Raw genomic sequence first — 24,277 nt, 5'->3', positions numbered from 1 at the left:
TTGTTACTCATTTCATAGAGACAATCGTTTGGAATTCTCATGGTGTCTGTCAGGAGATTAACAAAACGCCCAGAGAAACAGTATAAGCAGCTAAAGGTGGCAGTTTATGTTGTTTCTACGGGGTTTCTATTACGGTTACATCGGGAGAACCTGCAGAAATTGCGGCCAATGTCTGTTTCCAAAATATTCCCCTAGTATTCCTGTTGTATACATTTGGTTATTGTTGTCAAGATTTCAAACTAACGAGACTTGAGTTCCCCTTTTCCAACTGTATGGAATAACTGCTATTGATTAATACTTTGTGAATGTGTTGAATGATTAATAACAGTCCTATGCTTCATTTTAACTTTGATCTAATGATGCACTTCACAAATGGATAATCTGTTTACCACAAAATGTTCTGTTTGGAATCTTCAAAAATTCACAAAAAAAATTCTATAGAGTTTCTGGATGCACAAACACCTCACCCTTGGCAGTGTTTGACACCTTCACAAATACCACAATTTTACAAAAACAATTTGTAGTAATTGTGAATGAGCTTAATTTGGGCTGTAAAATGCACAAACTTGACAGGAAGTGACGGTTGTTCGTAAATAAGGAATTAAAGTTGAACCTTCCACCCTCTCCCCACAAATTCCATTGCTTTTCCATTAATTCTTGGGATGTGGGCATTGCTGGCAAGGCTGGAATTTATTGCCCATTCCTTATTTGGGAGTGTCTTGCTGGGCCCCATCAGAGGGCTGTGAAGCATCAATCAAGGGGGTGGGAAACAGAAATTGGGACCACTTCCAGGTCTTGAAACTGCCACCAGGATGGTTGGGGAGGGAGAAGGGGTTGGTGATGGTGAGTGGGGAAAGGTCAAAAGCCCCGATTTTCAGGGGGCGCCCCCTTAATTGGCCTAGTGAAAGGCTCACTGTCCAGTTAAGGGCTGCCGGTGGGCTCACAAAGCTGGAAGGCCTGTTGGAGGCTTTCTGGGTTGAAAGGAGCAGCAGACTGCAGTAGAGGGTAAGTAAGGGAGAGGGTGCATCATAATGGACCTTGCAGCCAGGCCACCATGGTGGGAGTGGGGGCCAACCCCTCTACAGGGCAGCCTGTGGTTGCTGCTGCTCCCAGGTAAGCAGGGAGGGCCTCTAGGCCTGATTGGAGCACTGCCTCCCACCAGCCTGCCACAGAGAGGCCACTTCCAGGCAGCTAAACAACCGGAAAATCCCATTCAGCCTCCTTTAATCAGCCTCAAAAGGCTCTTATCAGTTCGACAGCTCATCTTTCAAGTTATTTGGGACAACTCACCAAGCTTTGAGAAGCATTGCAAGAATTCTAGCACAATTGTACCTGGGATTTTACACAAATAGACTTAAATCAGACTTCAAACCCAACAGATAAAGGCATTTCACCCTTTATTTTTTCCTTCTCTTTAACACTGGGGAATTTTATTACAACACATGCAGAGTATTTTTAGAATTTGAGGAGGTTGTACAGTTGGAAAAGGGAAGAAAGGTATGTGGCTCCTCATAAAACTAATGTGTTAATTTTGAACAGCTTTCACTTAATATTTTCAAACCTCAAACTTGGCATGTGCTATTATTAAAAACTAGCCCTGTATATATATATTTTTGCCTGTATACGGATTAATGCCTTGTGACTCCAAAATCTGATAACGCAGGGTCCACATGTAGAGGGTCAGAGTGGGTAAAATTGGCAGCTCACCTTTCCTGGAGCAATTGGGTTTTTATAAAAACTGGCAGATGGCACGATTATTTATTTTTTTTGGTCCCACCCCTCAAAATATCTGATTTTGTTTCAACTGTGTTTCAAAACTTGCTGGAGTGGGATTAGAACACACAACCTCAGGATTGTTTATGAGGGTTCTGCCATTGCTTTCAATTAGAGTTCAGTCTTTTTTTCAGATTGTATGCTTTGTTTTATCCAGTAACTATGTCCAGTGTGTCTGTTTCTACTTTTGTGTTCTGCTCCCAGGGAATGAAAGATTTTCTCATTTAAGGCACCAACTGTTGGCACCAAATGGTTTCATGTCAAGTATTGCAAAGTCAACTGTAGGAGAAAGCTTTATCTAATCTTCCCAACAGAGTGCACCAACTGCCAAAGAACAGTTTTGATACACTCTTTCCATTCCCCATCTGAAGGAATTTGATTGCCTGCATTGTGCTGTAGATCCAATGAATTGCACTGAAACTTCCAAATCTCATTTCATTGGGACCTCCCCATCTGAAGGAATGAGACTCCTCCCTGGCCAAAAATGGTGGGGTTCTGGCTGGGGGAAGTGGGAGGGGGGGGGGCGGGGATACCCCCTCCTTTCTTCTTGACAGCATGGTTACAATGTGGAATTATCTGTCATGTCATTTACTGAAGTGTGTTTCGGGAATGGGATCTGTAGCCCCCTCGTCTATCCATTGACTCAACAACTTCCGACATTAACTTCATCCTCCATTGCCTTGGTGTTGCTGCCATCCATTCTCACTTCGTTGTGAGGTTATCCTTGTACCTGTGTATATCTTGGGCCTTTTCACTGTCTCACTGAGGTAATCTTTGCAAATCTGCCACCAGTTTTCAACTCTTTCTAGGCTTTAAAAAAACAACTTACTTGTTGGCCAGTCAACTCATTAACTCTCAGACAGGAGGCAGAATTCTTGACTCTTGACTTCCTCTTGCCATTCTCTCTCCCCAGTCCGCAAGGTTCCTTCATTTTTATTCAGTCCTATTAAGGAGAGCACCTACTTTCCACCTCTGACGAAAGTCTGCAGCTGAAATGCTAACTTGTTCAAATGCCGATGGACGTTTGTTCTTTTTTCATTTCTGAATTTCTGCATTTGCAGTTTTTTTTCTTTCAAGCTGTTGAAATGCATCTCAGCACACTGCTGTTTATACAGGGATGACAGATCTGCTCTCTTTGGTGCTGTAAGCTGTCATGGTTAAGAATTTGCTAAGTGAGATGTGAGCTCTCTTTAGTCAAGTTAGCCCTCCAGGAGCTGCCCTGTCAGTTAGAGGCACCAAGAGTCAACATTATAAGTTTAGGCCAATGTGCTGTTTCTGCCCTTCTGGCAATCTCGAGGCATCCTGTGTGGACAGAGTCTGACACAGCTGATAGATATTCAGATCTGAAGATCAGTTTTTCTTCAGCCAGTAGGGAATTGCTGGTGGCTGTACCTTCAGCTGCCAAGGCCCAAACTCTCTGCCTCTCCACCTCTGTTTCGTCCTTTAAGATGTTCCTTGAAACCTAGCATTGGTCATCTGACCTAATATCTCCTAAGTGGCTCAGTGTCCAATTTTATTTGATAATTCCCCTGTGCAGGGCTTTGGGATGGTTCGCTATGTGAAAGGTGCTATATGAAGCAAGTTGTTGTAGTAGAATCATTAGTTTTCTCTCCTCAGATCTTTTGAATGGTTCTAGTACTGAGCGGAGACGTGAAGGAAATTCGAATCCCTTCTTTAATCTTTTCAACACCTTTCCAACAGGCCTCCTCATTAATCATTCTGTGCAGTGGGAATGGGACTGATTTAATTGCTCTGCAGGGAGCCAGCATGGACTCAATGGGTCGAATGGCCTCCTTCTGTGCTGTGACCATTCTATGATTTCTTTCACACTAATATTTCTGCCTCTACACAGGAAATATTAAAATCTCATTGAGAAATAATTTAGGTTCAGCACATTGGGGAAGTTATAAATGAAAGGAAACTTGCATGTAAATGATGCTTTATCAAGTCAAAGCCTCTCAAAGCACTACACACAATTATTTGCTGTAAGGTGGAATGACTCAAGTAGGTAAATGCCATGTAATTTTCATAGTTGCTTTTCTGGTTGAACACATTTCTATTTGTGGGTCTTGTCTTTTCTTGATCCTCACTGCCACCTGTGTTCAAATTCACCTCCCGCTTAAACAGAAATGAAACTCAACAATGCCAAGACGAATGAGCGGTGACACCTGGTGAACCTTTGTTCCAGCTAATTATTGGCACCATCTGCTGTAGATTAACAGATGCCTTCTAAAATGATCCAGATTACGAAAATCCTATTGCAAATTTTGCAATAGATAAATAGGAAAAAAAAATTGTCGCAAATGTCACTTATGAAAACTGGATGACAGTCCTATAATCATAGAATGATACAGCATAGGAAAACCATTCAGCCCATCATGCTTGTGCTGGCTCTTTGGTAGAGCTATCCCATTTATCCCACTCCCCTGCTGTTGTCCCATAGCCCTGTAAATGTTTCCCTTCAAGTATTTATTCAACTCTCTTTTGAATGTTACCGTTGGATCTGTATCCATCACTCTTTCAGGCAGTGCATTCCTGATCACAGCACTCATGGTGTAAAGAAAAAACATTTCCTTATGTCGCCTCTGGTTCTTTTGCCAATTACGTTAAATCTGTGTCCTCTGGTTACCGATCCTTCTGCCACTGGAAGCAGTTTCTCCTTATTTATTCAATCAAAACCATTCACGATTTTTGAACACCTCTATCAAATGCCATCATAACATTATCTGCTCCAAGCAGAACAAACCAGCTTCTCCAATCTCTCCACTTAGCTGAAGTCCCTCATCTGTAGTACCATTCAAGATCCAGCCGAATGGGATCGATACAAAGACCAGCAAAGGGTCACAAAGCAGCTTATCAGAGCTACCAAAAGAGATTATGAAAGGAAACTTGCAAGGGACATCAAAATCAATAAGAAGGAATTTTATAGTTACATAAAGGGAAAACGAGTGGTCAAGAGCAATGTAGACCCACTAAAAGCTGAAACTGGAGATATTGTCATTGATAATGGGGGAAATGGCAGACATGTTGAACAATTACTTTGCCTCAGTATTTACAGTTGAAAAGGAGGATAACGCGCCGGAAGTTCCGAAAAAATTAATAGCTGATAGGGGACAGGGACTTAATACAATTAACGTAAGTAAAACAATCGGTAACAAGGAAATAAATGGAACTAAAGAGTGAGAAATCCCCAGGACCTGACGGTTTCCATCTGAGGGTGTTAAAGGAAGTAGGGGAACACATTGTAGATGCCCTAACTATAGTCTTTCAGAGTTCCCTAGATTCAGGGATGGTCCCTCTGGATTGGAAAGTTGCACATGTCACTCCACTTTTTAAGAAGGGTGAAAGGGGGAACCAAGGCAATTACAGACTAGTTAGCCTGACATCTGTGGTGGGCAAGTTGCTGGAGTCTATAAATCAAGGGTAGGGTGACTGAACACCTAGAAAAATTTCAGTTAATCAGGGACAGCCAGCATGGATTCATGACGGGAAGGTCATGCCTGACAAATCTCATTGAATTTTTTGAAGAGGTGACAGGGGAATGTCTATGGATGTTATTTATATGGACTTGCAGAAGGCATTTGATAAAGTCCCACCTAAGAGACTGTTAACTAAGGTGGAAACCCAAGGAGTTGAGGGCAAATTATTGACATGGTTAGGAAGTTGGTTGAGTGGTAGGCGACAGAGAGTGGGGATAATGGGTAAGTACTCCGATTGGCAGGATGTGACGAGTGGTGTCCCGCAGGGATCTGTGTTGGAGCCTCAATTATTCATTAACGACTTGGATGATAGCATAGTAAGTCATATATCCAAATTTGCTGATGATACAAAGTTAGGCGGCATTGTAGACAGTCTAGATGATAGCATAAAATTGCAAAGAGATATTGACAGACCAGGTGAGTGGGCAAAACTGACAGATGGATTTCAATGCAGGCGTGTGCGATTATCCATTTTGGACCAAAAAAGGATAGAGCAGGGTACTTTCTAAATGGGAAGAGGTTAAGTACAGTGGATGCCCAAAGAGACTTGGGGGTTCAGGTGCATAGATCTTTAAAATGCCACGAGCAAGTGCAGAAAATAATCAAAAAGGCTAATGGAATGCTAGCCTTTATATCTAGAGGTTTGGAGTATAAAGACACAGAGGTTATGCTGCAGCTGTACAAAATCTTGGTTAGACCCCACTTGGAGTACTGTGAGCAGTTCTGGGCACCACACCTTAGGAAGGATATATTGGCCTTGGAGGGAGTGCAACGTAGGTTTATAAGAATGATACCTGGTCTACAGGGGTTAAGTTACGAGGAGAGATTACACAAATTACGTCTGTTTTTGCTAGAATTTAGAAGGTTAAGGGGTGATCTGATCGAAGTCTTCAAGATAGTAGCAGGATAAAGATAAACTATTTCCACTGGTTGGAGATTCTATGGGGGGCATAGTCTAAATATTAGGACCAGACCATTCAGGAGAGATGTTAGGAAGCACTTCTTCACACAAAGGGTGGTAGAGGTTTGGAACTCTGTCCCACAAACAGCAGTTGAAGCTAGAACAGTTGTTAATTTTAAATCTGAAATAGATAGATTTTTGTTAAGCAAAGATATTAAGGGATATGGGCCAAAGGCAGGTATATGGAGTTAGGGCGCAGATCAGCCATGATCTCATTGAATGGCAGGACAGGCTCGATGGGCTGAATGGCCTACTCCTGTTCCTATCTTCCTATGTTCCTAAATCTGCACCCTCTCCAAGGCCTTGACATCCTTCCTAAAGTGTGGTGCCTAAAACTGGGGCCTAATACTTCAACTGAGGCCTAACCAATGTTTTATAAAGATTGAGCATAGCTTCCTTGCTTTTGCACGCTATTCCTCGATTTCTAAAGCCAAGGATCCCGTATGCTTTTTTTAAACAGCATTCTCAACTTGTCCTGCTGCCTTTAAAGGTTTGTATATGTGCACTGCCAGGTCTATCTGTCCTGCACCCCCTTTAAAATTGTGCCATTTAGATTACATTACCTCTCTTCATTCTTCCTACCAAAATGTATCACTTCACACTTCTGTGCATTAAACTTCATCTGCCATGTGTCTGCCCATTTCACAGTGTCCTCCTGAAGTCTATTACTATCCTCCTCACTGTTAACTACATTTCCAAGTTTTGGTTCATCTACAACCTTTGAAATTATGTTCCGTGTACCCAAGTCCAAGTCATTAATGCATATCAAAAAGAGCAGTGGTCCTAATACTGACTTATGGGGAACACCACTGTATAATTTCCCCCACTACTCTTTGCTTTCTGTCCCTTAGCCAGTTTAATATCCATGCAACCACATCCCCTTATCCCATGGGCTTTAACTTTGCTAACAAGTTAATTATATGGCACTTTACTAAACACCTTTTGAAAGTCCATATACACATCAAACACATTACCTTTTTCAACCTTCTCTGTGACTTCATCAAAGAATTCAATTAAGTTATTCAAACACGATTTGCCTTTAACAAATGCATGATGACCTTCATTTAATAGACCATAATTTTCCAAGTGGCAATTAATTTTATCCTGAATTGCTGTCTCTAAAAGTTTCCCCATTACTGGCATTAGGTCTGTAGTTGCTGGGTTTATTCCTCCTCTTTTTTTTTGAACAGGGATGAAACATTTGCAATCTTTCAGTCCTCTGCCACCACCCCAAATCTAAGGAGTGTTGAAAGATTGTGGCCAGAAGCTGCGTAATTACCACCCCTTATTTCCGTTGGTAATCTAGGATACATCCCAACCGGATCAAAGGACTTTTAATTTGAGGACTGCCAACCTTTTAAGTATTTCCTCATTATCTATTTTTATCCTATCCAATGTTGCTACTACCTCCTTTAGCAGCATTCTCTTCTCTCGTGAAGACAGATGCAAAGCACCTGTGCTCCACCAGAATATCTCATTTTTAGTCCCTAATCCTTTGACTATCCTTTTACTATTCCTATGTTTCTAAACATTTCAGGGTTGTGTTTTATCTTGCCTGCTAATCTATCCTCCTTCACTCTCTTTGCCTCTCTTCTTCCCTTATTTAGATCTCCTCTGTACTTGCAATACCAGGCTTGGTTCTCTACTGTATTGTGTACCTTGCAATTGTAATAAGCCTCCTTTTTCTGTTTCATTTTAATCTCTATACCTTCAGTCATCCAGGGATCTCTAGCTTTGGATGTAATATAAATTAAAGGGTACAATTCTAAAAGGTATGCTGGAGCAAAGGGGTATATGTGCACAAATCATTGAAGGTTGCAGGGCAGGTTGAGAAAGTGGTTCATAAAGCAGATGGATCCTGGGCTTTATAAATAGGGATATCGAGTTCAAAAGCAAGGAAGTCATGATAAACCTGTAGAAAACACTGGTTCGGCCTCAACTGGAGTATTGTGTCCATTTCTGGGCATTACAGTTTTGGAAGGATGTTAAGGCATTGGAGAGGGTGCTGAAAAGATTCACAAGACTGGTTCCAGGGATGAGCAACTTCAGTTATGTGGATATGTTGGAGAAGCTGGGGCTGTTTTCCTTGGAGAAAAGAAGACTAAGAGGAGATTTGATCGAGATACTCAAAATCATGAGGGGTCTGGACAGAGCAGATTGGGAGAAGTTATTCCCATTGGTGGAAGGATCCAGAACCAGATGACCCCAATTTAAGGTAATTGGCAAAAGAAGCAATGGTGACATGAGGAAAAGCTTTTTTACGCAGCGAGTGGTTAGGATCTGGAATGCGCTGCCTGAGATTGTGGTAGAGACAGATTCAGTTGAAGCCTTCGAAAGAGAATTGGATAATTATCTGAAGAGAAAAAAATTGCTGGGCTACAGAGAAAAGGCAGAAGAGTGGGACTAGGTGAGTTGTTCTTGTAGAGAGTGGCATGGACACGACAGGCTGAATGGCCTCCTTTTGTGCTGTAACCATTCTATGATTCTATGCTTCAAACCATCTCAGCCTTGAAGGTCTTGCATTGTTCAGTTACTGCTTTAGGAGGATGAGGTGGATCAATTAATTCCTGGCTATGATTTGTATGAGTTCTTGTGAAGTTACTTTATGAATTTTTTTGAAGCCCCATAAACATTGAAATTATTCTGTGAAGGTATAACATAGATACTTGCAGCACAGAATGAGGCCATTCGGCTCATCGTGTCTGTGCCAGCACTTTGCTAGAGGAATTGAAACTCTCAAACTCTCCCCATAACGCTGTATCATTCTCTGCTTTATTAATAGAGACATTAGCCAGTTTACAATCAATTATTTAGCAGCAACATTAAAATAGCAGACAAAGGAACTGAATATGAATTTATTAGTTTGCAAGCTGAACTCTACAGAGTTCAATTTCAGGAACCTAGGATTTTGTGATTTAAAGTTCTTTAAAATTGTTACTTTCCTAATTTGATTTCAGCATGGAGAGTGAGCAAACTGCATCCTCTGTGTCATATCACCATGTCCTGTTACACATGCAGAGAGGCTGATTTTTTTTTAGAGATACAGCACTGAAACAGGCCCTTCGGCCCACCGAGTCTGTGCCGACCATCAACCACCCATTTATACTAATCCTACACTAATTCCATATTCCTACCACATCCCCACCTGTCCCTATATTTCCCTACCACCTACCTATACTAGGGGCAATTGCTCATGGCCAATTTACCTATCAACCTGCAAGTCTTTGGCATGTGGGAGGAAACCAGAGCACCCGGAGGAAACCCACGCAGACACAGGGAGAACTTGCAAACTCCACACAGGCAGTACCCAGAATTGAACCCGGGTCGCTGGAGCTGTGAGGCTGCGGTGCTAACCACTGCGACACTGAGGACCATGCTCCGCTTTTCTGAGTTCTACTTGTCTCGGGAAAAGACAAGTGTCTCAAAAACTTACCTCTTTGACCAAGCTTTTGGTCACCAGCCCTAATATCTCCTTATGTGGCTCAGTGCCAAATTTTGTTTGATAACGCTCCTGTGAAACACTTTGGCACATTTTACTATGTTATAGGTGCTGTATAAATACTATAAATGTTGTTGCTGTTGAAGTTTTGTGAATAGAATCAAAGTATTCTCCAAATCACGAATCAGTTGTTTCTTGTGGAAATAAAACAAGGCCCAGCTGCCACGAACAAATGTTATTCTCTGTTAGGAGCAGCTCGCAGGGCTGGTTTCAGGTTTTGCTATATGAAATAGAGCCACTTTTTTGGGTCTACAGAAAGGGTAGGAGATCTCTGTTAACTGATGGATGGCTTCTAATTACACATTTTCATCAAGGCTAAATTTGTGTTCTGAGTATTCACAAGTGAGCCAGAGCAGATGGTGCTGGCAGGGAGAGCAGTAGAGAGACCACATCGGAGAGCACAGCCCTCTCCAAGCTCTGCTCATCTGGACGCAGATGCTGTACCTCTGGGGTCATCAATGAAAAGGAAAATCATTGAGCAGCAGCAGAGAATGTGCAATGCACTGACAGGCTTTCCAAGCACAACAATCACGATTGCAGAGAGACGGGGGAGTCTTTCTCAAGCATGAGTGAGTTGATGCCACAGGGCATTGCAATGATGTGTTCTTGCATAAATAAGGTGACCAACTCCATGGAACATCAAACACGGCAATCACTGAGTCCATGCATGCGTTGAGCATGTCCGTGCAGACTCTGGATACCAACATGTCTGCTGCCTTAAATAAGATGACAAGTATCTTTGCCTCGACCTTGCAACATCACAGTGATCTGCATCAAAGTGTTCTCCATCGCAGAGATAGAAAAGAAATGCGGCTGGGCCATAAGAGGGATGATGGTTAAAAGAGACATGGAAGTGGGAACTCTGCTCAAAGCACTTCTACTTCTTACCCATTGTCACTCCTCTCATTCAGAGCCCCACATGCTGTCTTGTGTCCCGATGGCTGAGTCTGCCCCTTGCGTATATACAGGTGGAGTGGTCTTTGTGGGGGTGCGGGAGGGGTGGGGGGGTGCCAGAGATCGTTGGCCGAGAGCATCTCAGCAGTCAGAGCAGGGGTTTGCGCCGCCTGTCTCAATCCACGGGGGGTGGGGGGGGGTTACATCACATAGAAGTGCGAGGGAGAGGAGGAGTAAAGCTTTGTAGTTGCACAAGTGTTTGCATTTGGATGTCTGAGAAAGGCTGTGTTGCGTGGTTTCCATTCTTCAGTTCAAGCACCACTTTCCCGTCTTGTCCGTTCGTGGTTGCTGTCGCTTTTTAACTTGTTTGATGATGAATGGGAAGTCATCAATTGATGGGGACCAATGGGAGATGTGCAAGGGGTGATTGGATTTTTTGAAGAACTGTCTTGTGTCAGTGGCATGGGTGGAGGGGGGAAGCGAGGTGGGAAGAATGAACCTTACATTAATAAGGACATTCCTGGTATCCCAAGCAGCACTATGACTAGCAAGAGGTGCATTACCCTCATCAACTTCTCCTCCTCATCCTCCTCTTTGCAATCTCACTGCTGTGCAATGTTGTGCAGAGCACATCGCACTGTGAGCATTCTGAAGACCTTGGCTGGTACATACTGAAGGGCTCCTCCAGATCCGTCCAGGCACCTGAAGCGCATCTTCAGCCAGCATGCTAATTGGCATGTCCAATCATACTTCTGTTGATCATATGACACTCATTGTAGTGCTGTTGGGCTTCATTGGTCAGGTGTTGCAGGTACTGTCTCCTGTGAGCTGCTCCCCCTCTCTCTGCTGCGGGTGATATCAGCCATGTTTGAATTGGTATCCCTTGTCGCCCAGCAGCTACCCCATTACCTTAAGTCTGCTAGTAGGTCTGAAGGGATCAGGAAGCTTGGACTGCCTCAGGATGAAAGCATCATGGCAGTTCCCTGGGAATCTTGTGCTCACCTGCAGAATTATCTTTTTGTGGTTGCATGCCAGCTGCACACTGATGGAGTGGAAGCCCATGTGGGTTGACAAGCACCCCTTAGTGATCTGGGGGTGCCTGAATTGCGACGTGTGTGCAATTGATGATGCCCTGCACCTGTGGGAAACCAGCCAGTGGCACACACCTGAACCCCCGATGATTCAGATTGGCATCATTGTGGGCAAAGTTGACATAGCTTGTTTGCCGGGGCTGGCAATTATCAGTCACCTGTCTTCTGCGTTTGTGGGCAACTGACAGGAAGATCCTGGATATGTCTCCAGCAGAGCCCTGGAAGAATCTGGAGGCTACAAAACTAAGGGTGGTGGTGACCACAGGAAACGGGTGGCCACCAGGTCCGGCAGAAAGCAGGTCTGCTTCTAGGAGGCTGCAGGTGTCTGCTACCACCTAACATGACAGTTTGAGCCTCCTGAGACACTGCTGTTCAGACTAGTCAAGGAAACTCAACTTATGTCTGTACGCAACAAAAACAAGAAATGCTGGAGTCACTCAGCAGGTCTGGCAGCATCTGTGGAAAGAGAAGCAGAGTTAACGTTTCGGGTCGTTTCGGAACTCTTGAGTTCCGAAGAAGGGTCACTGACCCGAAACGTTAACTCTGCTTCTCTTTCCACAGATGCTGCCAGACCTGCTGAGTGACTCCAGCATTTCTTGTTTTTGTTTCAGATTTCCAGCATCCGCAGTATTTTGCTTTTATTATGTCTGTACTCCCTGTGTAGCAGGTACTGCCACCTGTGAACAACTCCCCCTCTCTGTGCGGCTCCCTCTCTCTCTGCGGCTCCCTCTCTCTCTGCGGCTCCCCCTCTCTCTGCGGCTCCCCCACTCTCTGATGCTCCCCCACTCTCTGCTGCTTCCCCTCTCTCTGGGCTACCCCTCTCACTCTGCAACTTCCCCCCCCCCACCGCTGCTCTCCCCCCTCTCTCTGCTGCTCCCCCCCTCTCTGCGGCTGGACTCTCCCTCACTCTGCAGCTGACCCCTCCCTCTCCCTGCGGATGGCCCTCTCTCACTCTGACTCCCCCCCTCTCTGCTGCTCCCCCTTTTTTCTTTTCTATATATTCATTCATGGGATGTGGGTGTCGCAGGCTAGGCCAGCATTTGTTGCCCATCCCTAATTGCCCTTGAGAAGGTGGTGGTGAGCTGCCTTCTTGAACCGCTGCAGTCCATGTGGGGTAGGTACACCCACAGTGCTGTTAGGAAGGGAGTTCCAGGATTTTGACCCAGCGACAGTGAAGGAACGGTGATATAGTTCCAAATCAGGATGGTGTGTGACTTGGATGGTGTGTGACTTGGAGGGGAACTTGCAGGTGGTGGTGTTCCCATGCATTTGCTGCCCTTGTCCTTCTAGTTGATAGAGGTCGCGGGTTTGGGAGGTGCTGTCTAAGGACCGTTGGTGCATTGCTGCAGTGCATCTTGTAGATGGTGCACACTGCTGCCACTGTACGTCGGTGATGGAGGGAGTGAATGTTTGTGGATGGGGTGCCAATCAAGTGGGCTGCTTTGTCCTGGATGGTGTCGAGCTTGTTATGTGTTGTTGGAGCTGCACCCATCCAGGCAAGTGGAGAGTATTCCATCATACTCCTGACTTGTACTTTGCAGCTGGTGGACAGGCTTTGGGGAGTCAGGAGGTGAGTTACTCGCTGCAGGATTCCTAGCCTATGACCTGTTCTTGTAACCACGGAATTTATATGGCTACTCCAGTTCAGTTTCTGGTCAATGGTAGCCCCTAGGATATTGATAGTGGGGGATTCAGCGATCGTAATGCCATTGAATGTCAAGGGAAGATGGTTAGATTCTCTCTTGTTGGAGATGGTCATTGCCTGGCACTCGTGTGGCGTGAATGTTACTTGCCAACTATCAGCCTAAGCCTGGATATTGTCCAAGTCTTGCTGCATTTCGACACGGATTGCTTCAGCATGAGGAGTTGCGAATGGTGCTGAACATTGTGCAATCATCAGCAAACATCCCCAATTCTGACCTTATGATTGAAGGAAGGTCATTGATGAAGCAGCTGAAGATGGGTGGGCCTAGGACACTACCCTGAGGAACTCCTGCAGTGATGTCCTGGAGCTGAGATGATTGACCTCCAACAACCACAACCATCTTCCTTTGCGCTAGGTATGACTCCAACCAGCGGGGAGTTTTCCCCCTGATTCCCATTGACTCCAGTTTTGCTAGGGCTCCTTGATGTCATACTTGGCCAAATGCTGCCTTGATGTCAAGGGCAGTCACTCTCACCTCACCTCTTGAGTTCAGCTCTTTTGTCCATGTTTGAACCAAGGCTGTAATGAGGTCAGGAGCTGAGTGGCTCAGGCGGAACCCAAACTGAGCGTCACTGAGCAGGTTATTGCTAAGCAAGTGCTGCTTGATGGCACTGTTGATGCCACCTTCCATCACTTTACTGATTGAGAGTAGACTGATGGGGCAGTAATTGGCCAGGTTGGATTTGTCCTGCTTTTTGTGTACAGGATATACCTGGGCAATTTTCCACATTGCTGGGTAGATGCCAGTGTTGTAGCTGTACTGGAACAGCTTGGCTAGGGGCACGGCAAGTTCTGGAGCACAGGTCTTCAGTACTATTGCCGGAATATTGTCACGGCCCATAGCTTTTACAGTATCTAGTGCCTTCAGTCATTTCTTGATATCATGTGGAGTGAATACAATAAGCTGAAAACTGGCATCTGTGATGCTGGGGACTTCAGGAGGAGGCTGAGATGGATCATCCACTCGGCACTTCTGGCTGAAGATTGTTGAAAATGCTTCAGCCTTATCTTTTGCAGTGATGTGCTGGGCTCCCCCATCATGAGGATGGGGATATTTGTGGAGCTGCCACCTTCAGTTAGTTGTTTCATTGTCCACCACCATTCAGGGCTGAATGTGGCAGGACTGCAGAGCTTAGATCTGATCCATTGGTTATGGGATCGCTTAGCTCTGTCTATCACATGCTGCTTATGCAGTTTGGCATTCAAGTAGTCCTGTGTTGTAGTTTCACCAGGTTGACACCTCATTTTAAGGTATGCCTGGTGCTGTTCCTGGCATGCCCTCCTGCACTCTTCATTGAACCAGGGTTGGTCACCTGGCTTGATGGTAACGGTAGAGTGGGGGATATGCTGGGCCATGAGGTTACAGATTCTGGTTGAGTACAATTTTGCTGCTGCTGATGGCCCACAGCGCCTCATGGATGCCCAGTTTTACATTGCTAGATCTGTTCGAAATCTATCCCATTTAGCATGGTGGTAGTGCCACACAACACGATGGAGGGTATCCTCTATGTGAAGGCGGGACTTCGTCTCCACAAGGACTGTGCGGTGGTCATTCCTATCAATACTGTCATAGACAGACACATCTGCAGCAGGCAGATTGGTGAGGATGAGGTCAAGAATGTTTTTCACTCTTGTTGGTTCCCTCACCACCTGCGGCATATCCAGTCTAGCAGCTATGTCCTTTAGGACTCAGCCAGCTCGGTCAGTAGTGGTGCTACCAAGTCACTCTTGGTGATGAACATTGAAGTCCCCCACCCAGAGTACATTCTGTGCCCTTGCCACCCTCGGTGCTTCCTCCAAGTGCTGTTCAACATGGAGGAGTACTGACTCATCAGGTGAGGAAGGGCGGTAGGTGGTAATCAGCAGGAGGTTTCCTTGTCCCAGTTTGACCTGATGCCATGAGACTTCATGGGGTTCGGATTTGATGTTGAGGACTCCCAGGGCAACTCCCTCCCTACTGTAGACCACTGTCCCGCCACCTCTGCTGTGTCTGTCCTGCCGGTGGGACAGGATATATCCAGGGATTGTGATTGTAGTGTCTGGGACATTGTCTATAAGGAATGATTCCGTGAGTATGACTATGTCAGGGTATTGCTTGACTAGTCTGTGGGACAACTCTCCCAACTTTGGCACAAGCCCCCAGATGTTAGTCAGGAGAACTTAGCAAGGTTGACAGGGCTGGGTTTGCCGTTGTTGTTTCCGGTGCCTTGGCCGATGCCGGGTGGTCCATCCGGTTTCATTCTTTTTTATTGACTTCGTGGCAGTTAGCTAAAACTGAGTGACTTGCTTGGCCATTTCAGAGGGCATGTAAGAGTCAACCACATTTCTGTGGGTCTGGAGTCACATGTAGGCCAGACCAGGTAAGGAAAGAAGATTTCCTTCCCTAAAGGACATGAGTGAATCAGATGTGTTTTTACACCAATTGACAATGGTTTCATGATCACCACTAAACTAGCTTTTTAATTCCAGATTTATTAATTGAATTCAAATTCCACCTTCTGCTGTGGTGGGATTTGAACCCATGTCCCCAGAGCAATACCTGGGTCTCTGGGTTACTAGTCCAGTGACAATACCACTACGCCACCGCCTCCCCCTCTCTCCCTCTGCAGCTCCCCTCTCTCTGTGGCTCCCCCCCTCTATCTGCGGCTCGGCCCTCTCTCTGCTATTCCCCTTTGTGGCTGCCCCTCTCGCTCCTGCTCTCCCTCTCTCTCCTGCTCCCCCTCTCTCTCCTGCTCCCCCTCTCCTGCTCCCCCTCTCTCTGCAGCTCCCCCTGTCTCTGCTACTCCCCCTGTCTCTGCGGCTGTCCTGTCTCTGCTGTCCAGCTGCAGCTATATCACAGCAGGCTGCTGCTGGTCATATTGCTCCTCTTCCATGGTCCAAACTAAATCAGCCATTGTGCCACCCATCCTTCTCTCATTCAGAAAATCTCCCAAGTGTAGAAAGTAAACTCTCACTAACAGTGCTGTGAACAATCCCTTTCCCACTAGAACAAAGAACAAAGAACAGTACATCACAGGAACAGGCCATTCGGCCCTCCAAGCCTGCGCCGATCTTGATGCCTGCCTAAACTAACACCTTCTGCACTTCCGGGGCCCATATCCCTCTATTCCCTTCCTATTCATGTATTTGTCAAGATGTCTCTTAAACGTCGCTATCGTATCTGCTTCCACCACCTCCCCTGGCAGCAAGTTCCAGGCACTCACCACCCTCTGTGTAAAAAAACTTGCCTCACACATCCCCTCTAAACTTTGCCCCTCGCACCTTAAACCTATGTCCCTTAGTAACTGACTCTTCCACCCTGGGAAAAAGCTTCTGACTATCCACTCTGTCCATGCCGCTCCATAACTTTGTAAACCTCTATCATGTCGCCCCTCCACCTCCGTCGTTCCAGTGAAAACAATCCGAGTTTTTCCAACCTCTCCTCATAGCTAATGCCCTCCAGACCAGGCAACATCCTGGTAAACCTCCTCTGTACCCTCTCCAAAGCCTCCACGTCCTTCTGGTAGTGTGGCGACCAGAATTGCACGCAATATTCTAAGTGTGGCCTAACTAAGGTTCTGTACAGCTGCAACATGACTTGCCAATTTTTATACTCTGTGCCCCGACCGATGAAGGCAAGCATGCCGTATGCCTTCTTGACTACCTTATCCACCTGCGTTGCCACTTTCAGTGACCTGTGGACCTGTACGCCCAGATCTCTCTGCCTGTCAATACTCCTAAGGGTTCTGCCATTTACTGTATACTTCCCACCTGCATTAGACCTTCCAAAATGCATTACTTCACATTTGTCCGGATTAAACTCCATCTGCCATTTCTCCGCGCAAGTCTCCAACCGATCTATATCCTGCTGTTGGTAAGAAAGCAGCTATGAATACTTGGTATTTCTTGCAGTTTTTTTCACTTAATCATGGGATGTGGATATCACTGGCTAGGCCAGAATTTACTGTCCATCCCTAATTGCCCTTGAGAAGGTGGTGGTGAGCTGCCTTCTTGAACTGCTGCAAGCCCATGTGGTAAAGGTACTATCCGACAGGTTTGCATTTTTGATGGATTTAGCCACCCACCCACAATCAACCCCATGTGCTGGTCCTGGTTGAAACTCCTCCTATGTATGATCAGAATTGCTGTTGGAGGTGGTGAGGACTAATTCCATCCATAAATACACGCGAGTGATGATAAATATGAGAAAAGTGTAATGCTAGGAGATAAGAGGGCTGGGATGTTTCTTGAACACCAGTGATGACCCCACAGAATACAATGGTCTTCCCATTTCTGTAATTTCTTGTGATCTGCCCAAGTTAGTTTGGCCAAATTCCTTTTATATTACCAAATTTCACCTTTTTCTGATTGAAGCCCCTTTATCTTTGTTTTTTTATGCATTTCTCATTGAACCTTACAGTTTTTATTGTTTTTCACTGTATTGCTGAAAACAGAGACATTTTGCAGACACAAAGAACATGTACACACATTGTGCCTGTTTCAGCTAAACAAAATAAGTGACAGCCATTCGCTGGTTCATTCCTCGGGGCAATGCTTTGACCAATCAGAGTCAAGCTAACTGGTTTAAATTTCAAACAAAGCTTGGCAGTTAACTGTCAGTCACCATAAACTGGTGCATTCTCCATGGGCTTGCCTCTACCAATCAGAGTCCACTTGCCAACCAATCAGCACTCACTTCTCATATGGTATAAATTTGTTGCTTTCCCTTACATTGGTATTCTTGTGATTTGTCCTGATGAGTTCAAGACGAAAAGCTTTGACAAAATGTGTCTGTTTTCAGCAATACTCAAGTTCTGTACCACCAAACGACTATATGTTTCTCAATGTCCTGCTGTCATTGGGTCATTAAGGAACCATTCAGTTCATTGCACTGGAAGTTCACATTTGATGTTTGTTGAAATGTGGGAAGTGTAGAATCAACGCTTGAGGTCTATTAAAGAACTGAGTGCCAAAACAAACACTAATATTATTGTCAGAGATAAAAATCTGGAAGTCTAATGCAAATAGCTTGTCTCTCCTTTGCTATGCAACGGTGGAGCTGGTTGAGAGTACCCAGCCAGAACTTTATATTTGGATATTTAAGTAATGAACTATCCCGTGCATGATCTTAGTACTGTTGATGCTATTTGTGTAACATACAAAAGCAGGGAGGTAATGTTAAATTTACATGGAACCTTTGTTGGACCATTCTTGGACTACGATGTGCATTTCTAGTCTCCATACTAGAAACAGAATATTGAAACATTGGAGAAACGGCAGAAAATATTTACAAAAACATTAGCAGAATTGAGAGGATGCATGTATCAGGAAATATTGAGCAGGCTGGAGTTCATTTCTCTGGAAAAGAGAAAGCTGAGAGAAGCTCTGTTAAAGGTCTTTAAAATTATGAAGGGGTTCTTTTTTTATATTTGTCTGTGGGATGTGGGCATCACTTGCTAGGTCAGCATTTATTGCCCATCCCTAATTGCCCTTGAACTGACTGGCTTGCTAGACCATTTCAGAGGGCATTTAAGAGTCAACCACTTTGCTGTGAGTCTGGAGTTACATGTAGACCAGACCAGGTAAGGATGGCAGATTTCCTTCCCTAAACGACATGAGTGAACCAGATGTGTTTTTACACCAATTGACAATGGTTTCATGGTCACCATTCGACTAGATTTTACTTCCAGATTTTTTAATTGAATTCAAATTTCACTACCTGCCGTGGTGGGATTGGAAGCCCTGTCTCCACAGCATTAACCTGGGCTCTGAATTACTAGTCCAGTGACATTAGCACTATGCCACCGCCTCCCCCCAACCCCCCCCCCCCCCCCACCCCCCCACCCACCGCCATAGATAGAGTGGAGGTGAAGAATCTGTTTCCACTTGTGTGTGAGTCCAGACCCAAGGGCATAAATGCAAGATAGCCACTGACAGGTCAAATAAAGAATTTAGGAGCAACTTCTATTTTACACAGAGGGTGGTGAGAATGTGGAACTCGCTGCCATATAGAATAATTAAAGCAGATGACATTGATGCATTTAAGGTGAGTCTTGATGGCGACATGTGGGAGACAGGGGCAGGGGGACAAGAGATAATTAGACTGGGAGGAGACTGTGTGGAGTATAAACACCAGCATAGACCAGTTGAGCCAAATGGCCTGCGTCTGTGTTGTAGATTCTAACTAACTAAGTGAAATTCTATGTATTAAAATATAGCTATGTTGGAAGTTCTGTAGAATGGAACTACGTTTAATACAGGGGATGCTTGCAGTAAAAGATAATTAGGTTTATGATTATCACTGTTTTGCGTTATCTTTCAGTATTTTTCCCTACTGCTGCTGATTTTCCTGATCGAGCTGGTGGCTGGCATTCTTGCTTGTGTTTATTATCAGAGGGTAAGGTTAAATCTGATTTTTATAAAATTGACTGTATCCAAAGGTGAGTGTTCAGGCAGGGAGAATGTGATGGTGAGACTTTTTTTTATTCATTCCTGTGATGTGGGCATCAATGACCAGGCCAGCATTTATTGCCCATCCCTAATTGCCCTTGAGAAGGTGGTGGTGAGCTGCCTTCTTGAACTGCTACAGTCCTTCCTGTAGCAGTTTGGTACAACTAAGTGGCTTGCTAGGCCATTTCAGCAGGCAGTTAAGAGTCAAACCACATTGTTGTGAGTCTGGAGTGCCATGTAGGCCAGACCAGGCAATGACAGCAGATTTCCTTCCCTAATGGAGATTAGTGAACCAGATGGGTTTTTATGACAATCGATGAGAGTTTCATGGCACCATTACTAAGCGTAGCTTTCAGTTCCAGATTTTGTTTTATTAATTACATTCAAATTCCACCAGCTGCTGTTGTGGGATTTGAACCCATGTCCCCAGAGCATTAATCTAGGCCTCTGGGTTACTAATCACTACACCACCATCTGGCCTGTTGGAGCTCGCTGCACTGGACCATTAGAACACCAGTCCAAGCCAGCAGTCTGCACGCAGAGAGTTCCTGCTCTCAGCTCTGTAACTGTGCTAAATGCCGATCAAACGACTGCTTCATAGAAAAATCGTGATCCAATTTTAAAGCAGCATTGGGAGATCCAGGAGCCGGATAGCCAGGGCTGGGGCTGGGGCATGACATGCCAAGACTCTAGCAAATAGCTGCAAGATATATGCCTTTAACAAGATAACATCCTGTATTAAACAAAGAGTAGGAAATAAAACAGGGAGTGAAATTAATCTGTGGAATTCTCAGGTTAGAACTACTGTTGGATACGAGCAATCATTCCAAATATTATGTAAATGTTTTAGAAATCAGCAGCAACTCTGCTGATTGGTTACCCTGTTGATCAGTAATAGCTGATCAATAATCTTGCTGATCAATAACCCTCTGGTAGGTAATTCCATAAAATCATTGGATAGTACAGCACAGAAGGAGGACATTTGGCCCATCGAGTCTGTGCCAGCTCTTTTGAAGAGCAATCCAGTTAGTCCCATTCCCCCGTTCTTTCCCCATATTGAATCTGTAACCACCAACCTATCGGGTAGCACATTCCAAATCCTAACCACTCACTGCGTTAAAAAAAAGTTTTTCCTCATCTTGTCTCTGGTTCTTTTGACAATTGCCTTAAATCTGTGCTCTCTCATTATTGACCCTCCAACCATTGGAACGAGTTTCTCTTTATTTATCTAAACTGTTCATGATTTTTAACACCTCTTTAAAATCTCCTCTTACACTTCTCTCAGGAGTACAGCCTCAGTTTCTTCAGTTTATCCACATAACTGTAGTCCCTCATCCCTGCAACCATTCTAATAAATCCCTTCTGTACTCTCTCCAAAGAGATCGTGTCCTTCCTAAAGTGTGATGCCAAAATTGACCACAATACTCAAGCTGTGGCTGAACTAGTATTTGATATAGGTTTAGTATAACTTCCTTTATTTATAAAGCCCAGGATACCCATACGCTTTGTTAACCTGTCCCGCCACCTTCAAATATTTGTGCACAAAACACCCTAGGTCTCTTTTTTGTTTTACCCCCTTTAAACTTGTGAATGACAACGATTCAAGAAGTTGGTTCACCCTCCCTTTCTCAGGGGCAGTTTAGGGATGGGTAATAAATGCTGTCCTTGCCAGCGACGCCCACATCCCATGAATGAATTACAAAAACTACACTTTCAAACTTTATGTTGTCTGTAAATTTGGAAATGTCATAATTTGAAGCTACATAGAGTTCACACTTGAAGTCCAACTCCAGCCCAGTGTGGATCCAAGTTTAGAAAGTGCCTGGACCATTTGGGCATTCTGTGAACTTGTTCTCGGCTCTTTGTTATGTGGCTGCAGCTGGTGTCAGCACCCTCTTTAAATATTGAGAATGAATTAGAGAGTAGAACTCCAGAGATATATTTGAGCATTTTTTTTTTCTTTTTTCATGGGATGTGGGTGTCGCTGGCAAGGCCAGCATTTGTTGCCCGTCCCTATCTGCCCTGGACAAACTGAGTACCTTGCTAGGCCATTTCAGAGGGCAGTTAAGAGTCAACCACATTGCTGTGGGTCTGGTGTCACATGTAGGCCCAGACCAGGTAAGGACAGCAGAATTTCCTTCCCTAAAGGACATTAGTGAACCAGATGGGTTTTTTAAAACAATCAATGAGAGCTTCATGGCACCATTACTGAGATTAGTTTTCAATTCCCGATTTTTATTAATTAATTGAATTTAAATTCTACCAGCTGCTGTGGTGGAATTTGAACCTGTGTCCCCAGGGCATTAGCCTGGGCCTCTGGATTACTAGTCCAATGACATTACCACTATGCTACCATCTCCCTGCAGAGCTCTGCCGCTGAGCTCAGTGCAACATGCAGCGAGGGGCAGCTGCAGGGTTACTCAGCTCTGCCAGTTGAACATCACATTGGGCAAATATTAGCTGGGGCCCAGCAGCAGAGGCTTAACTGCCATATTAGAAACAAAGCTGAGCATGTTTTTTTGAAGCTCTCAGGCAAGAAACTCAAAGGACGAGTGAGGCTGATTAAGGACAAAAAAGGATCTTATGGAGGCAGGTGGGATGTTTGAGGTACTGAATGAGTACTTTGCATCTGTTTTCACAATAGAAGAGAGTGCTGCCAATGTCATAGTAAAGGAGGAGGGAGTGATGATATTGAATAGGATAAAAATAGATAAGGTGAAGAAGAATCATAAGAACATAAGAAATAGGAGCAGGACTAGCCCATATGGCCTGTCGAGCCTGCTAATGGCTGATCTTCAATTTCAACTGCTAGCAATGTGCTGGAGAACACAATGCTGCAGAAGTGGGTGATGAAAGGCAAAGGCGAGGGTATCATTCATCCTATTTAAGATGGCATTCAGATTGTGCAAGCCATTGTTGAAGGCTGCATGCTGTGATGAATAGAAGATTGACTAGCTAACAGGAAACAGAGAGTAGGCATAAATGGGTCATTTTCTGGTTGGCAAGTGGTGTGCCACAGGGATCAGTGCTGGGTCCTCAACTTTCACAATTTATAGAAATGGCTTGAATGAAGGGACTGAAGGTATGGTTGCTAAATTTGCTGATGACACAAAGAGAGGTATGAAAGTAAATTGTGAAGAGGACATAAGGAGACTACAAAGGGATACAGATAGGTTAAGTGGGTGGGCAAAGATCTGGCGAATGGAGTATAATGTGGGAAAATGTGAAGTTGTCCATTTTGGCAAGAAGAATAAAAAAGAAGAATATTATCTAAATGGTGAGAGATTGCAGAGCTCTGAGATGCAGAGGGATCTGGAATTCCTAGGGCATGACTCGCAAAAAGTTAGTATGCAGGTACAGCAAGTAATCAGGAAAGGTAATTGAATGTTATCATTTATTGCAAGGGAAATTGAATACAAAAGTAAGGAGGTTATGCTTCAGTTATAGGGCATTGGTGATACCACATCTGGAGTACTGTGTACAGTTTAGGTCTCCGTATTTAAGGAAGGATGTAAATGCGTTGGAGGAAATTCAGAGAAGGTTTACTAGACTAAAACCTGGAATGGGTGGGTTGTCTGATGAGGGAAGGTTGGACAGGCTAGGCTTGTATCCACTGGGATTTAGAAGAGTAAGAGGCAACTTGATTGAAATACATCAGATTTTAAGGGGTCTTGATAGGGTGGATGTGGAAAGGATGTTTCCCCTTGTGGGAGAATCTAGAACTATGGGTCACTGTTTAAAAGTAAGGGGTCACACATTTAAGACAGAGATGAGGAGAAATTTTTTCTCTAAGAGTGTTGTGAGTCTTTGGAACTTTCTTCCTCAAAAGGCAGCAGAAATAGAGTCTGTAAGTATTTTTAAGGCAGAGGTAGATAGATTCTTGATAAGCAAGGGGGTGAAAGGTTATCAGGGGTAGGTGGGAATGTGGAGTCAAGGTTACAATCAGATCAGCCATGATCTTAGTGAATGGCGGAGCAGGCTCACGGGGCCAAGTGGCCTACTCCTGCTCCTAATTCGTATGTTTGTATGTAACTCTATTTTCCCGTTCGCTCCCCATATCACTTCATTCCCTGAGAGACCAAAACTCTGTCTTTCCCAGCCTTAAATATGTTCAACGACGGAGCAACCACTTCCCTCTGTGATAGAGAATTTCCAGATTCACAACCCTTTGAGTGAAGAAATTTCTCCTCATCTCTCCTAAATGATTGGCCCCTTATCCTGACACTTGCCCCTGTGTTCTAGATTCCCCAGCCAGGGGAAACAACCTCTCAGTGTCTACCCTGTCATGCTTCCTCAGAATCTTGTGTGTTTCAATGAGATCACCTCCCATTCTTCTAAACTCCAGAGAGTATAGGCCCAATTTACTCAGCCTCTCATCAGAGGACAGCCCTATCATCCCAGGGTCCAATCTAGTGAACTTTCACTGCACTGCCTCCAAGGCATGTA

The 24,277-nt window shown here is 44.6% G+C and overlaps 2 protein-coding genes across 7 annotated transcripts in view; one reads left to right on the top strand and one right to left on the bottom strand.

Moving 5' to 3' along the window:
* Positions 1-24,277, top strand: part of tspan11 (tetraspanin 11) — a 111,104-nt gene that overhangs the window by 33,087 nt on the left and 53,740 nt on the right. For 3 of the 4 annotated variants that reach the window (XM_068050241.1, XM_068050243.1, XM_068050242.1), the window contains exon 4: positions 19,704-19,778. The exons of the other annotated variant lie outside the window; for it this stretch is intronic. In XM_068050241.1, the coding sequence (XP_067906342.1) occupies positions 19,704-19,778 (75 nt within the window). The remainder of the gene's footprint in view (positions 1-19,703; positions 19,779-24,277) is intronic. 4 annotated transcript variants of the gene reach the window in all.
* Positions 1-24,277, bottom strand: part of prmt8b (protein arginine methyltransferase 8b) — a 200,324-nt gene that overhangs the window by 124,112 nt on the left and 51,935 nt on the right. The gene's annotated exons all lie outside the window — the stretch shown is intronic.

The sequence above is a fragment of the Heterodontus francisci genome, chromosome 18 (genome assembly GCF_036365525.1).
Source record: "Heterodontus francisci isolate sHetFra1 chromosome 18, sHetFra1.hap1, whole genome shotgun sequence".
NCBI classification, from domain to species: Eukaryota; Metazoa; Chordata; class Chondrichthyes; order Heterodontiformes; family Heterodontidae; genus Heterodontus; species Heterodontus francisci.
Note: the sequence above shows the minus strand (reverse complement) of the source record. Positions and strands in the feature narration are given on the sequence as shown.